Source organism: Buceros rhinoceros, unplaced genomic scaffold (assembly GCF_000710305.1).
Source record: "Buceros rhinoceros silvestris isolate BGI_N320 unplaced genomic scaffold, ASM71030v1 scaffold422, whole genome shotgun sequence".
Classification (NCBI taxonomy): Eukaryota; Metazoa; Chordata; class Aves; order Bucerotiformes; family Bucerotidae; genus Buceros; species Buceros rhinoceros.
In genome coordinates this window covers 25889-39972 of record NW_010400416.1, presented here as the reverse complement: position 1 = coordinate 39972, position 14084 = coordinate 25889, and the positions used below count along the sequence as shown (strand labels likewise).

The 14084-nt window shown below is 41.1% G+C and overlaps 1 protein-coding gene across 6 annotated transcripts in view; it reads left to right on the top strand.

Moving 5' to 3' along the window:
• The window catches only part of RPS6KC1 (ribosomal protein S6 kinase, 52kDa, polypeptide 1), an 82074-nt gene that overhangs the window by 48568 nt on the left and 19422 nt on the right, over positions 1-14084 (top strand). For all 6 annotated transcript variants that reach the window (XM_010131823.1, XM_010131824.1, XM_010131822.1 and 3 more), the window contains 2 exons: positions 4910-4957; positions 6555-6687. In XM_010131823.1, coding sequence (XP_010130125.1) covers positions 4910-4957; positions 6555-6687 — 181 coding nt within the window. The remainder of the gene's footprint in view (positions 1-4909; positions 4958-6554; positions 6688-14084) is intronic.

Below are 14084 nucleotides of genomic sequence, written 5' to 3'. Positions count from 1 at the left end.
CCTTCTGCTGACTTCTGCAGTATTCCTTCAGCCTCTTATCTCAGGGCTTTGATGCATATGTTCTGAAGGTGGCCACCGTGACTTTGGGTGGCAGCAGATGGTAAACCTTCAGGCTGCCACCGGCTATACTGGTGTTAAGTTGGAAACTTAACGTTTGATGAAGAATCAGTAGTGCATATGAAAGAGCTTTTACTGCAGAAATATCTTTTAATTAAAAAAAAATTAGCATACTGAAACATTTGCTAATTTCTCTGCATTTAAAGGATCCTGAAATTAACTGTTTTCTTAAACCTAGACTATGGTTATTTACCAGGCAGGTTTTATTTTATTTTTGTCCAATTAATTGTACCTACTGTATTGAATTGAATTTAATTTATTTTCCACTAAGCTCTTAGATACACTGTAAATCAAATCTAAGAAGCTAATTTTTTTAAGTAGCTGCTGTCAGCATCAGAATTAACCCTTGACTTGGGGGGGGTGGGGGTGGAAATAACAAGTAGAAACTCTTATTTGGCATCATGAAGGGGTGTTTCTATCTGCTGCTTCACCGAGATGCTGCCATGCAGTGCTGCTGTGTTCACTTGGGGTTTTTTGGGATGAGCCTGAGAGCTCAAGCGCTTGTACAAAATGGGGATGTCTGTGCTGCTGAAGACACTTATTTACAGTATATGTATATATATTTTTTTTTTGGCAATTGCTATTTGCCTGTCAGTGGTTTTGGCCAGATTGAGGTGGTCATTAGTGCAGAGAAACAGGGAAAGAATGAGTAAGCAACAGTGCCTTGAAAGCCAGCGTGGTAGGCAGATCTTGACTCCATTTGTGCATTAGTATTACAAATAGGATCTTGCCTTGTCTCCTTTTGTGTCGCAGCCTCAGGGATGCCCAGCTGTGCAATCTTCTCCCTCCCCTCTGAGACAGGCTGCTAAATGTTATAGCAGACAGCTCGTTGTTGGGAGGCATTAAAGATTACACGTTACACAGTAGTCGTCGTCAGTGAAACAGGTTCCTTCAGCTTACGCAAGCCTGGAGCAGCCTAGTCGAACGCGAGCATTCTGTGTGACCTGCCCTGAAGAAGAACAGAGTTCTGCTGTGGGACTGCTGTGTGGAGTCCTGTTTTGTCCCCTTCGGCTGTTAAGGGTGGAGACTTGTCACTTTGCATTTAAAAAGAAATCTTAGAAAAAGAATTACTGAAGCCCTCCCTTTTGCGATGGGAGAGAAGTGTGAAGGAATGCAAACAGGAAAGACTTGCTGGGATAGGACTACTAGCTAGAAATTGGCTGTGAAGCATGAGGTGAGGAGAATAAGCTACCATTTGGGTCAGTGGCAGGCTACTGTTAACGCGCTTTTGCAGCAGCCTGGTAACGTATCCAAGAGCTGCTCACCTTTGCTCTGGATATGTGAGAAGTCGAGCAGATAAACTTGTGACCCTCTCTTGTCCCTTCCCAAAATGTCAGTTTTCTGACAGTGATTTATTCATTCATGTAGTCCCTCAGTTATTTGGGTGAATCTGGTTAACCAACTTTTTGCAACGTGCGTGCAGGCTGTTTCTCCTTGAAGCAGGTTTTCGATCTGGTGAGCTTGTGTAAAGTCTGCAGTCTGCCAGGGCCAAATGGAGCATCACTAGGTAAATTTCTGAAATTACTTTATGGCTCTTTCTGGGTGTCTTAGACTCCCTTTTGAGACAAACTGTCTTTCCGAAAGTTTCATACTGAATCAGCAAAGAAATAATTTTCTGTGAAATGAAGTGGAGCTGTAGATGATCATCCCTGGGGGAAAGTATGGTGCTTGATGGGGAAGAGAAAGAAAGAAACTGCTTAGTAAGACTGGTTAGTCCATCTAGGTGGTTAACCTCAAAGGCACACAAATATTATTTGTTGTAATTACGGTTATTAAACTGTAGCTGCTGCTTTAATTTTGCTCTTGTCCTATAACAACAGATGAAGGTAGCCCTAAAGGGACCTGTTGTCTGCTTTATTCGCACTAGCGGGACTCATCCTATACGTCGTCTTATAGGGCGAGGGCTCCGTAATCTGTTCTGTTACACCGTATGCTAATACAGTGCTGATAAGCAAGTGTGAAAAATGAAAGGGAGGAATACATTAATTGTATTTGTGCAATAAGGGATGCTATCAAAGGTAATTATTTCATGACAGTTTTAGTTATAGCAGTTGTTTTATCATGGAATAAAAGATGGCTTTAGGAGCCTTTTATTGGAAAGACAATTGTATCAAATTAGTACCAAATTAGATTTTTGTCTTTATAAAGGTGAGCAAACCCATGAGCAGTTTTTAAATTGGTGTCTTCTACTCCACAAATGAACAAATCCTGTTTGAGGGTTAAAGAAGCTATTATTCTGTCCTTTATGCTGACAGCTTCATTACTGATGGGCCTACTGTTGGTATTAAAAAAATGTTTGGCTCCTTATGATCTTTGTGCATGCAACTATAATATTAATACAGACCACGGAACTGTTCATTAAGAAATGACTTTAAATGAGGTTGATGCTTGTAAATCTGGAGAGATACAGATGTTAAATGCTGCCATTCCTTTTCATATTCAGCCGTATGGCTAATAATTTCCAAGTGGCTAAAGCTCTTGTTAGCAAGAGTGCTGGTGTGTTAAGAATGGCCCTATAAATAACTTTAAGAACTGAAGTTGAAGGTGCTTCTTTAAAGACTATTGTTAACTAAACATTATTGCCAAACAGATGGAAAGCATTCACCAGCCTGATGTTTTGAGGTCTAATTATATTATCGCCAGTCCTGTACGGCTCAGTTGAAGAGGTGTATCCAGAGGCCAATTTATAATCATTTAGCCAACACCTGTTTGGGAGATATTGACAGTCAAAGGGCACATTTAAAAAAAAATCACATATGTTCTCGTATTTATTGCCTCAATGTGAACAGTGTCTAGTTACAAACAAACTTGGGAGAAGGGGGAAAGTGACTGTAAAGGTAGTTGTTTCTGAACCCTTTAGATCTTCTTTTGGCACCTTCTGTAAAGTGGCTTTTATTTTTCTCTTGTTCTTTTGGTTTTCTTTATTGTTTGTTTGGTGTGGTTTTTTTAATTTGGTTTTTTTTTTATTTTTTACCTTATGGTTAAAGAAGGACAACAAAACCAGTTTTACCGTTGTTATTTATCCAGCTGGTTTCCAATGTTTCTGGAAGGCCCTGGGGAAGAGGCCTGAGAAGTTCTTCAGCAAATTCAGTGGTCTGGAGACATGTGCCTTTCCTTACCGTGCCCTTGACATGGAAACTGTATGTCTTTCCTTTGTCAAAAAATCTCAATGACACCAACTCCCTTAATACTTTTTTTTCGCCTGAAGATATAGAACACATGCAGCCCTGGCAAAAGAGGTGGTCTGTGGGGTGGAGAGGTGTCCGTCACTTTATTTCTTCTGGGGAAATTTGGTGAGACATCACCCTTTCAGAAGTAGCGGGCATGGCTGCATCGCTGTCCCACACAGCAGGGATGTAAGGGAGACTCTGGGTTGTGTTGTCCTTCTGTCACTGATGAATCCAACACCGTGTGACATGTCATTCCTCTGCAAGAAGTCTTTTTTACCGTGAGCTGACTTGATCTTCACTGCGTCTTGTCTGTTGCCTTGGAGTTGCTACGTGTTGCCTATTCAACTCAAATTTGGTAACTCCAGTGCTGGCATTTGCAGCCCTTTAAGTGTTTGATTTTTCAGCCTAAATATTTTGGTATAACGCTATGTGAATATTTATACTGTGAGTTCTCAGTGTCTATTGTAGATAAGCGGTGAGTGCACGCTCTTGGTGCTAGAGGAGGGTCGAGCTTGTGCTGCTCAGTGCAGCTGGTGCTCTTCAAGTACATCTGTGGTGTTGGAGTTGAACAACGATTAATTCCTGAGCCAAGGTGTTTTGAAGATGGAGAGGCGGAGAATTCCAGCTTCCTAAAGATGCAATTTCCCCAAAATATATACACCTTTGTATTTTTGTTTATTTTGTTTTCAACACACAAACAAATGGAGCTTGCTAAGAGAGTGGTTGTTATTTAGTAGTTCTGTCATTGCTGTGCTGTGTTTAAAGTGCTTTCTGTAGAGGCGGTGCGCTCCTGGCAGATGCTCTCTGCAGTTGTAGCTGTTGTCCTTCGCTGCAGTGAATCCATCCACTCTTTTCTCCCTAAAAAAAAAAATCCTCTTTTTTTGTTGTTACCTTAATACTAGTGTACAGTAGCACAAAGGGACTTTCTTGCAGCCACTCTGTTGTGGCTTATGAACGCAAAACAGAAATGGCAGAGGAGGAATTGAGGCAGCAGTGACTATACAGTTCATAAAACCTTTTTGTGTGGCCAGCTTTTGGCTTCCTGAAAAAGCAGGTATGTAGCCACCCCCGCCACACAAAAAATCCCAAACCAACCAAAATCCCAAACCCAACAAAACCCACAACCCCCCTCTCTGGTAACACGCTGGTTGGCAACACGCGGTTGATGTGGAGGAAGCCTGGTGGGGAAAAGTGTTGCCCTGGGAAGGTAGGTACAGTGAGGATTCCGGTGAAACGACACAGGAAGGTAATGCCATGTGAAGGCTACTTTTTGTGCCTCGTTCTGATGTTACCATTGCACTTCTCTAAATTAGGTTCTGCTGGATTATTGCTGTAATTATAAAGTACTGCTTATTTCTGTTGCTAAGATAGTTAGGATTCATGCTCTAAGTTAACTGACTGGGAACCAGGGGGCATTCCAGTAGTTCTCTGGAGATCTCTATCCTCAATCACATTTCCTTCCTAAAAATAGACTGGTTATCACATGTATGTTGCAGGGCTTAAATTTTTTTTTAATCATTACTTATATCACTTCCTTGGTAAGAATATTCAACATTAGAATTAAGAACTGTGTTTTGTTAACTTGTGTGAATCTTACATGTTTCTCTGAACGCTTTCCTTAGGTTTTGCTTGTAATGGACACTAGAACACAGCAGACTTTTATACTGAAGGTAAGATAAGTCTTTTATTACTCCTTTAAACAGTTTGGCCTCCTAAAGTACACCACCACACAAAGACCAATTTGCATTTAATGTATAGAGAGTTATCACAGTGATATATTGTCATGTTAATACATGTATCCCTGTTATCTGCACTGGAATTCTCTTTGTTGGTGTTTCCCCTCCTTTCTCTGTAAGTCTCTAGTGCTCAGATGTGATGGTTTACCCTCTTCAGTTGCTCCTGGTTATTGAGGCCAACACCTTGGCAGGCTTTGGTAAAGAGTGACAGTTTCAGTGTGCTGCTTAGAACATCTGTAAAGCCCCGGTGGCTTTACAGCTGCATGTGCAGGCTGCTGCTAAAGGTGAAAATTCTCCTTAGACCAAGTTCATCCACACCACTGTGTTTGGTCTTCCCTTAGTTGAAGAATATGATATTGGCCACAGTGGCTCCTGGATGAAATGGGCGACCGGTGTTATTCAAAATTGCCTTTGTGTGTTTTACATCGATAGGCTGTGAAAGCTGAATTCAGCGCTGCTCAGCAATTGAATTAACAAATAGTTAATTGGTCAGAATAAAATTTTTCACCTTACCCTTTTGTGTTTCAGAAGGTGCTCAGGCGAAGATCCCGGTATACTCAGAGCATCTGTAGTGCTGAGAATTAGCTTAGCATGAGTATTGTTATTGTGGCCATTATTTCTGACTCCCCTTGATGCGAATCCCACGTGGGATGGGAGGAAGGGCTGAAAAACTGTGCCCCAAACATGGAGCTCTAACTAGTTGTTAACATTTCATTACTTTGCTGCAGGTCTGGCTAACAAGCCTATCTTAACTTCATGCATCTGGCCTCTGAAATTTTCTTGAGAATGTGCAGGGTATAGAAAACCTGTTTGTTCCTCAGAAAGGATTGTGTGTGAATATCGTGTATTAGAACCTCTCTTTATCTACTGGCAGATAGGGTAACATTGAATTTCCCATATAACTGCTTATGTTTATCAATATTGTAATAGGTCACACTATTGACATAATTTTTTTTCCTCCCTTTTCCTCTCTCCCCTCCCTTTCTCCCTCCCACATCAATTTTTTAGTTTCTGGCAACTTCATCTCTGTGCTACCTCCCAAAAATCATTACCTCTCAAGGAGACTAATCCTTTCCTTTTTTTTTTTTTTTGTTGTGGTGGTCGTTGTCTTTGGTAAAGTACAATGGAGATGTGAGGATTACCTATAAGGCTGAGGCATTCTTTTGTCTTTAGAACTCGAATTGGATTTTTTTAATAGTGTCTTTTGGTCACACACAAAAATAAAATTTTAAAAAAGGTCACAGGGAAATAACTGAGTGTCATCCTGATGACTTAGTTTGAGAGAGATTCTAATAAAAACATTGACCCATGTAATTGATTTTAATGGCAGCTTTGTGCCATCTTCTGTTCTCTGGAAATGCGCCAGATGCCATCAGCACAGCCTCGGGGGACTGAGGGGCATAGAGCAGCAGATGAGTGGTTTCTCTGAAGCCCAGAGTAACTCGGATAGATTAGTTTGGTTGATAAACACAGAGCACAGCAGGCTCCAAAGGCAACTGAGGGTACAACTGACCTTTTTGTTCTCTGTCAGGGTCTAAGGAAAAGTAGTGAGTGCAGCAGGAGCAGAACAACCATCATCCCCCGCTGCGTGCCCAACATGGTGTGTCTGCACAAGTACATCATCTCCGAGGAGTCTGTCTTTCTCGTGTTACAGCATGCAGAAGGTTTGTGTCTTGTTCAAGTATATTGTTGAAAAGAGTCAAAGGTTTAAGTTTTAATCAATGCTACATTTCATTGTCAAATTAATTTCTTGTACATCTAATTAAAATATTTTTAGTGTGCTTAAGAGATGTCATGTAAGAGACCCCACTCCCATCCTCTGTCCCTCCCTCTTTTTCCCCCCCTCATTCTGCGGTGAATCTGATTCCTGTTTCAAATGGCCTCAAATCCTGATGGGTTACTCGAATTGTAGCAATATTGAAAGCTTCCAACTGTTTATTTTCTCCAGGAGAGCGAGTGCTTTGACTGTAGCAACTATCTGCAGTATTTACAGTCATCTGTCAGAGATAAATCTTTGGCTACTTTTGTAAACTTTGGCGAATAAATCTTTTTAGCACCTTATAGTTAAAATGACAATTATTTGCAGGAGAATTTAAAAACTACTAAAAACCATGAACATTTGCCTTTTGGTTAATATTGCATAGTTACTCTGATCTGGATTTTTAAGGAAATAGCTAGCGGCATCACACAGGAGTTCAAAGCAGAACCACAGAGTTGTGCCTTCAAACTATTTATAAAATTCCTGTTAAATGTACAGGGAACAGGTGGCACAAAATAATTACATTTTGATTTTTTTGTTTAACACCTGGATTTAAATATTCCCTAAATGTAATTACCCATATTTGTTTAGAATGAGTGCAGAATATAAATTTTGGGATTGCTAATGGTTCTCATTGTAGGAACTGTAATAATTCAGTCAGAATGGATGATGTGAAGGAACTAAGCTAACTGATAGAGAAGATAATTTCATTACATGGAATTTTTTTTTTTGATAACAACTTAGATTTTGACTTTTTCTTGAGCAATTTGTCACGTGAGGCCAGCTGAAGTTAACTTTGCCACATGACTGTGTGTGCTATGTGTGACTTAATTTTGCCATGAGCAGTGATGCGTGAAGAAAGGCCTCGCATTTCAGTGCTGCCTGATGGTGATCTCAAGGGTTTACAGGGCTGCTCTGTACAGTGCTCCTTTTCTTGAGGTGTAATTCAGCAGAATAACTTGGAGACTCTCACCTGAACTGTAATCTCTGTGTAAGTTGGTAAATTTTGTTTGAAGAAATATTTAAAGCCCCAAAGCAAACCCCTAAGTGAACAAAAACCCAACCCTTGTCAGATGCCATCTGCCCTTAAGCCTAGCGTAATCAAATGATTAGAGACAGGATAAAATAATAATTTGAAAAAACCCCTGCTCTTAATATTTCTGAAGACTTACAGTTTTTCTCTTCAGGAAGAACATTCTTTCTCAAGACAGGTGAAAAACGAGGTGAAGTAATAGTGGAATTTGAGGGGGGAGTAGTGGTCACATGAAGAGAACAGAAATTTTAAGGAAGGCTTAATGTGACCATTAGATAATCTCCTGGAAGTGATAATTTTATTGTGAGAGCAGTGAGAAAACTGTGACATTGCGTGATCAAAGCTCTTTCATCTAAGAACAGAAACCTCAGCTTAACATTTGGGATGAATGTGGTGTTGCCCTTAAAAAGAGATGACTCCTGGTCATCTTTCATCCATGAAACATGCTTGGCCTGAATGTCCTGCTCTAGCCGACATTGGCTGTAACATGTTTTGGGTTCTACAGGGGGAGGATTTACAATTTTTGAAGTGCTTTCCAAAACAAGTGTGTGCAACTCACAGCCTCCCGCAGCACCCCACGCCATTCATTCGATCTGCCAGCAGCAAAGGTGGTGTCAGGCATCCTCCTTTGGGCTGGCTGGGCAGCAAAGACATGCTTGGAGGCAGCCACAGCTCGTGTTGCCTTTCTCCCAGCTGTGCGTAAAAGCCATGCAAGGAGTCGTGGGAGGGAGGTAGGCTATTTGGAGGTGCATTTGGGAGAGAAGGTGCTGATGATATGAGTGCTTTCTACAGAGAGAGCTCTGAAGGGGGATGGGGTATGAATGTGGGAGGAACTGGGGAACGTTGCAGAGAGGATGGCAGGCTGTGCTGGGGAGGAAGGCGAGAGCTGTGGGGACCAGAAGGGGTTTTGATGTGGACGAGGGCTGTTGTTGGTAATACACGATACACGAGTTCGCTTGCCTTGGACACTTGTGGGTCTGAGTTATAAACTGCACAGGGTTTTCCCTCATTTTCTGATAACGCAGTAAGTAGTTTGGAACTAGATTCACCTCTGTCCTTGTTTGCAAACCATGCAAAAATGATGCTGTGCTGTGAGGAGTTTTCTCTGATTATCAGGGAATTAACAAGGTTGATTTCTTTAAGGATAATTCCTTGCTTTCATGAACTTACTGTCTGCACTCAACAGGCAAAGGGAGAGGAGGAGGAGTGATAAATTCTGTTCTAAAGAGTGTCAGCTGGGGCACGAAGTGATGAGTCAATTGTCCAAGAATGCATATAAGGAGTGTAGTACAGGTGTAGGGCCTGATCCCAACCCCCTAACTGGGGTGATAATTACGTGTTTCTTCTAGAACTGCACGGCCTCTGCACCTCACCCTTGCCCAGGAGACTGATGCTGGAAGGTGATTAGAGAGAAAGGCTTCATTTTCTATCTCTATGTGAATAAAGCATGAATAAAAACGGGGCTGAGGTTATGATGGGATGTAGGGACTAGTCTTCCTCAACCAGCTGATGATGGTCTTGATCACATCAGTCTTGGGTCAGTAGCACTCATCCTTTTAAACTACAAAGATAATCATTTCAGGAATCCTTATAGCTAAAACTACCTTAAACTTTTGTCCATCGCAGACCAAATCTAAGTAGAGAAGGTGCTTGTGGTTAATTTTGGGAAAGGATAAACATTTCTAGGACAGTACTTTTTCAGTATTGGTCTCTGAAAATTTATTCCATGACTTTATGAATTTTCTTAACATTCACACTCCAAGTAGTTCTGTTCCAATAGGAAAGAATATTCTGCCAGTCACATTTACAAGTGGGGGTGATTTATTATTATTAGCTACACCGTCGGGAAAATCGAGGTTAAAATACCAATTTGTGGGTGATGGCTTGAAGTAGAGAGAATTCAGAGGAGGTTTTAATGTTATGTACAGACATTATGTATTTGCTGAGCAGTTAGGATTTCCTGTTTGTAGTAAATTTTAACTGTATTGTTAAGCGTAGCTCTATTGGGTTTTGTATGGAATTCTGCAAGCTCAACTGCAGACTCTCCCTCAAGATGAAGATTTTTTTTTTTTTTTCTTTCCATAAATCACATTGCCATTACATGCTCAGAAATGATGAATGAGGTCTTGGGTCCTCTTACAGACTTTTCTCATGGCCACAGCTGGAGGCATCAAGGGTGTCTCAGAAGCATGAAAGACCTTAAAGTCATCTTGCAGCTTTGTTGGAAAGCACTTGGCAAATTCTAGTGCAGCAGAGAGCCAATCTGATGTTAATAAGGCCTCGCTTCTTCTTGGCACTACTGAGTCCAGAAATTTTAGAAACAGATGCTTCAAAAATAGGCTGGGGGGCTTCCATGGGACATCAAAGTTTAAGTGGCTGTTAGAAGCTGTCAAATCTCTTTAAGCAAAAATAAGCTGGAGTTCCTATCAATCTGGAGAGCACTCAAGAAACTTTGTGCTGAAGAGGCTTGCTTCACGCAGGAATTGATAGACAACACCACGGTAGCACTCTGGCTTGCAAAGCTGGGGTTTTGTTGTTAGGAAAGGAGAGAGTATTAGCTGTAAATGTTTGACAGCAATCGGAAAATGTAGGAAAGGTGATATGGTCCTTGGCAAGTGACTTCTTCAGGAGGCTTCTTTGAAATAAGAGCTTTTGCTCAAAGTGCCTCAGGAAGTGGGAGCTTTGCCTAAACAAGCAAAGTTTGTAGCAGAGATCCACCAGCAGCACTGGAAGCAGCCGTGTGTGTGTGACTACGGTGTCTGTAACTGGTGTCGTGTTAGAGACTAGGCTGGAGATTAACTTCCAATTCACACGTACCCTGCAACCCCGCCATGGCTGCCACTGGGATGCTGTGAAACATTACTCTTCTGTCATGGTCGTGCATACACGTCTCGTTCCCTCTTGGCTTGGAAACTGTACGAGCAGAGTTGTGTGTAGTCATTGTATATTGACACGATTAAATTCACTGGTAGACGTGTCTTTATTGAAAAGGAGAACAGTCATTCTAAGAAAACCATAAGGTTGTTCTTTTTCCAGCAAAGAATAGTATTAATTTTCATGAGGTGCTTGACTTATGATTGCTACTCCTGGCCATAAACAAATTCTTACACAGTGATGCAGAGAGTTTGGCCCAGTTTTGGAGAATAATTCAAGCAGATGTGTTTCAGTACTCTGTTTTTCTTCCCTATCTGATCATACTTATTTGGAAGCCTGGATTGTTCACTTTGACTTTGTTTGGGATTTCTTGAATACAGTGATTACTGCATTCTTAGCTGCATTCCAGTTCTGCAGGAACTGGGGTATATCGTCCTTGAGAGTAAACTCATGGGCCAAGCTAGCAAAAGCCATTGATTTATTTTGGAATATTTTTGGAATGTGTCTCCTTAGTCGGCTGGTCTTTCAGGATGTAAAGCTGAAATGGTAAGTGTCTGAGCGCTGGCTGAGGAAAAATTCAACAGGTCATGAATTTTTCTTCTCAGCTAGAACAAAAATATGTTTAGGAGACTAAATTTGCTGATCTATTAGGTTTCATTTTACCCTATGATACATACTGTATCTTCTTGACTTTGATGTTTCTGCGTCAAGTGCTATGAATAACATTACTAATAAAAATTAATTTTATTATTAATAACAAAGAACTGCAGAAATATTTGAAAGAATTTAAAAATATTATGGAGCTAACAAGATTCCTAGCCAGCTTCTTTTGGTTACTTTATGCTGAAATTTGCAGTGAATTATTTTGGACACGAACTTGTTAGATTCTGCCTCTAGAAGCAGAGGTGTAACCTCCAGAGTGCTGGAAATGTTAAGTGAGGCAGTCCTAGTAATTTTACATTGAATAACTGCAGAATAATCCAGAGCTTGGTGATTCTCATGTGCTAATAAAACCCAAAAAAGTGAGCTAGGCTGGTTGTAGAGTCACGTCACGGTAGAATAAAATAATCTTAATAATTAGTTAACACTGTACTTCTGAAATTGTGTTATTGCTAATAAACTTCAGCTTAAAGCAGTAGCTTTTATAGTTATTTAGGATGTTAGACTCTGACAATGACTGAGGCTTACTCGTTTGGATTGATTTCTGTAATTTTAGTTTTTATAGATTCCTGATACTATATTAGCATGGCTTGCTAATGGGTTTTCTTGATCTTACACAACACATGGGGAGAGGGGGAAAGATTATTAGTATGTCATTCATAAAGACATAATTATATACCCAGATACAAATATCACTCTTGTTTGACCCTGGATTGGACATTTCCAGAAAGAAATAAAATTGTTGTTTTTCACTATAGAACACAATTATTGAATAGCATTTAGTTACGTATTTCCACTTGACCAGGAGGCCAGTCTTGGAATATTTGTATGTAAACATATTTGGACGTAATTTTTTTTCTGTATTTACTTGCATTTAACTCTAAATTGGAATTGCAGTAAGTCATTTCCACTGCAATTTCAAAGTCTATTAGAGCGATTTCTAAGTCTATTAATGAGCAACTTTTTAAAAAAGGTAAGATAATACGTTTACAAACAGAAAATGAGTCACTGTTGCAGTTCGGTTTTCACAGGTGGACAGTGGTGAATTCCTGAATTTTCCTAATTTTTTTTTTGTCTTTTGCAAATTTTAGGTTTGAAAGCATTTGAAAACAAATACTTTTAAAAACATAGCCTGAACCTCTTGACTCTTCCAGTGGTTGTTCTGTGGGGTTTTAAAGGACTGAAGGATTGATCTCAATGTGTCTGTTTTCCTTCCTTAATCCTTCTTGGACCTCCTTTCTTAAGCTACACCAAGACTTTGAGTGGAGGCCAAAATCTAGCGGGGGCTGCATGAAGTGAGGTGGAGGGAGCAGAAGACAAGAGCTGTCCCACGAGGAGCTTGACCTGTCTATAGGTGAAAAGTAAAGTTGTGTGAGGACATTCTTGCACTTTTCATACTGCTGGGCAGCCCAGCCCCTTCCTACCATAATATAGGGGTACGAAACACCTCAGGTGGGTGAGAGCCCTTCAGGCGTCACACGTAAAAGCACACCTGATATCCAGTAATGACAACTGGGACAATAAACGACAGAAAAAAGATTTTGAGCTTTCTGCATCCCTGGGTCCAGAGATAAACCCAGACCTCAGTTGGAAAAACCTTTTCTTACCACTTGCCTTTGAGGACGGGCTGATGGTGCTGATGTTTGCGTTAAAGCCACGTCTGGAGGCTGGGGGTGTTGTTGTGCCAGGCACTGTCCAAGTGGGTCATGTTTCCTTTGAAACCTGAGGTTTGTGTGAAGTGGTACTGGGATAATAAACACCGATAATATGAAGGTGGAGATATTTAGCATTTGCTCGTACTAGTTAATATAACGCAGGTGGGATGAAGAGACTTGGCACGTGTTATTAAATGCAGCAGGGGCGTGGTTGTCAAATGAGATTTTATTGTTTGGTATGGAACGACCCTAACTAATTCCATGCCTGGTTAATAAACTGGGCAAAGTTATTTTGCAAGGCCTGTTTACTTAGAGTAATTTAGTTGAAATGTTTCATAAAATTCATTGTTCCATCAGAACAATTGGAGTAAAATTAAGCTTTTGTGTTGCTGCTTTTGTCACAGATGAAAGTGTGGAAAAGGGGAGAATGTCTTTCACGTGTATTTTATATACGTGCATTGTCTCTCTCCTTCTCAGCCATTCCATAGCAAAAGCATGGATTAATGTAAAATTAGAAAAACAACTGGTGATTATGGGATGAAGAACTTTTATTTTAACCGAGCCAGTTTGAAGTCCTGCGCAAGCTGCAGGGCTCGGAAGGCACAGCAGTGCCCTGGCTCTGCCTTTGCCCTACGGAACAGCAGCATAACACGTCCTGTTTAAAGCAAGAGGTTTCATCATAAGAGCCTGCACGGAGCCAGTGCCTTCACGGGGACGTGGTCCTGCTCATCAGGCACTTCTGGCAGGACCAGGGCCCTGGATCTCACCAATGCAGGGTGGCAGGGTGCTTGCATCCAGGCAAGCTGAGAGTAAGCTGCTGCCCAGGGAGACAGGCTGCTGTGCTGGGCTGGGGCTGCTGCTCTGCTGGGAGCTGCTGATGAGCCATGTCTTGCTACAAAGGCACAGCACACGTGTAGGTGTTTTGAGAGCACCTTTGGGTAAGTATTTAACGTGCTTACGCAGTTAACAGTGCTCAGTGTAGCCGTTCTTGTTCCCTTCCCTACGAGCGTTGCTTCCATTTGCTCCTGCTCCTGGCATCCTTTCTCCTCATCTTCTAGAAGGTGGCAAGTGTCATTGCGA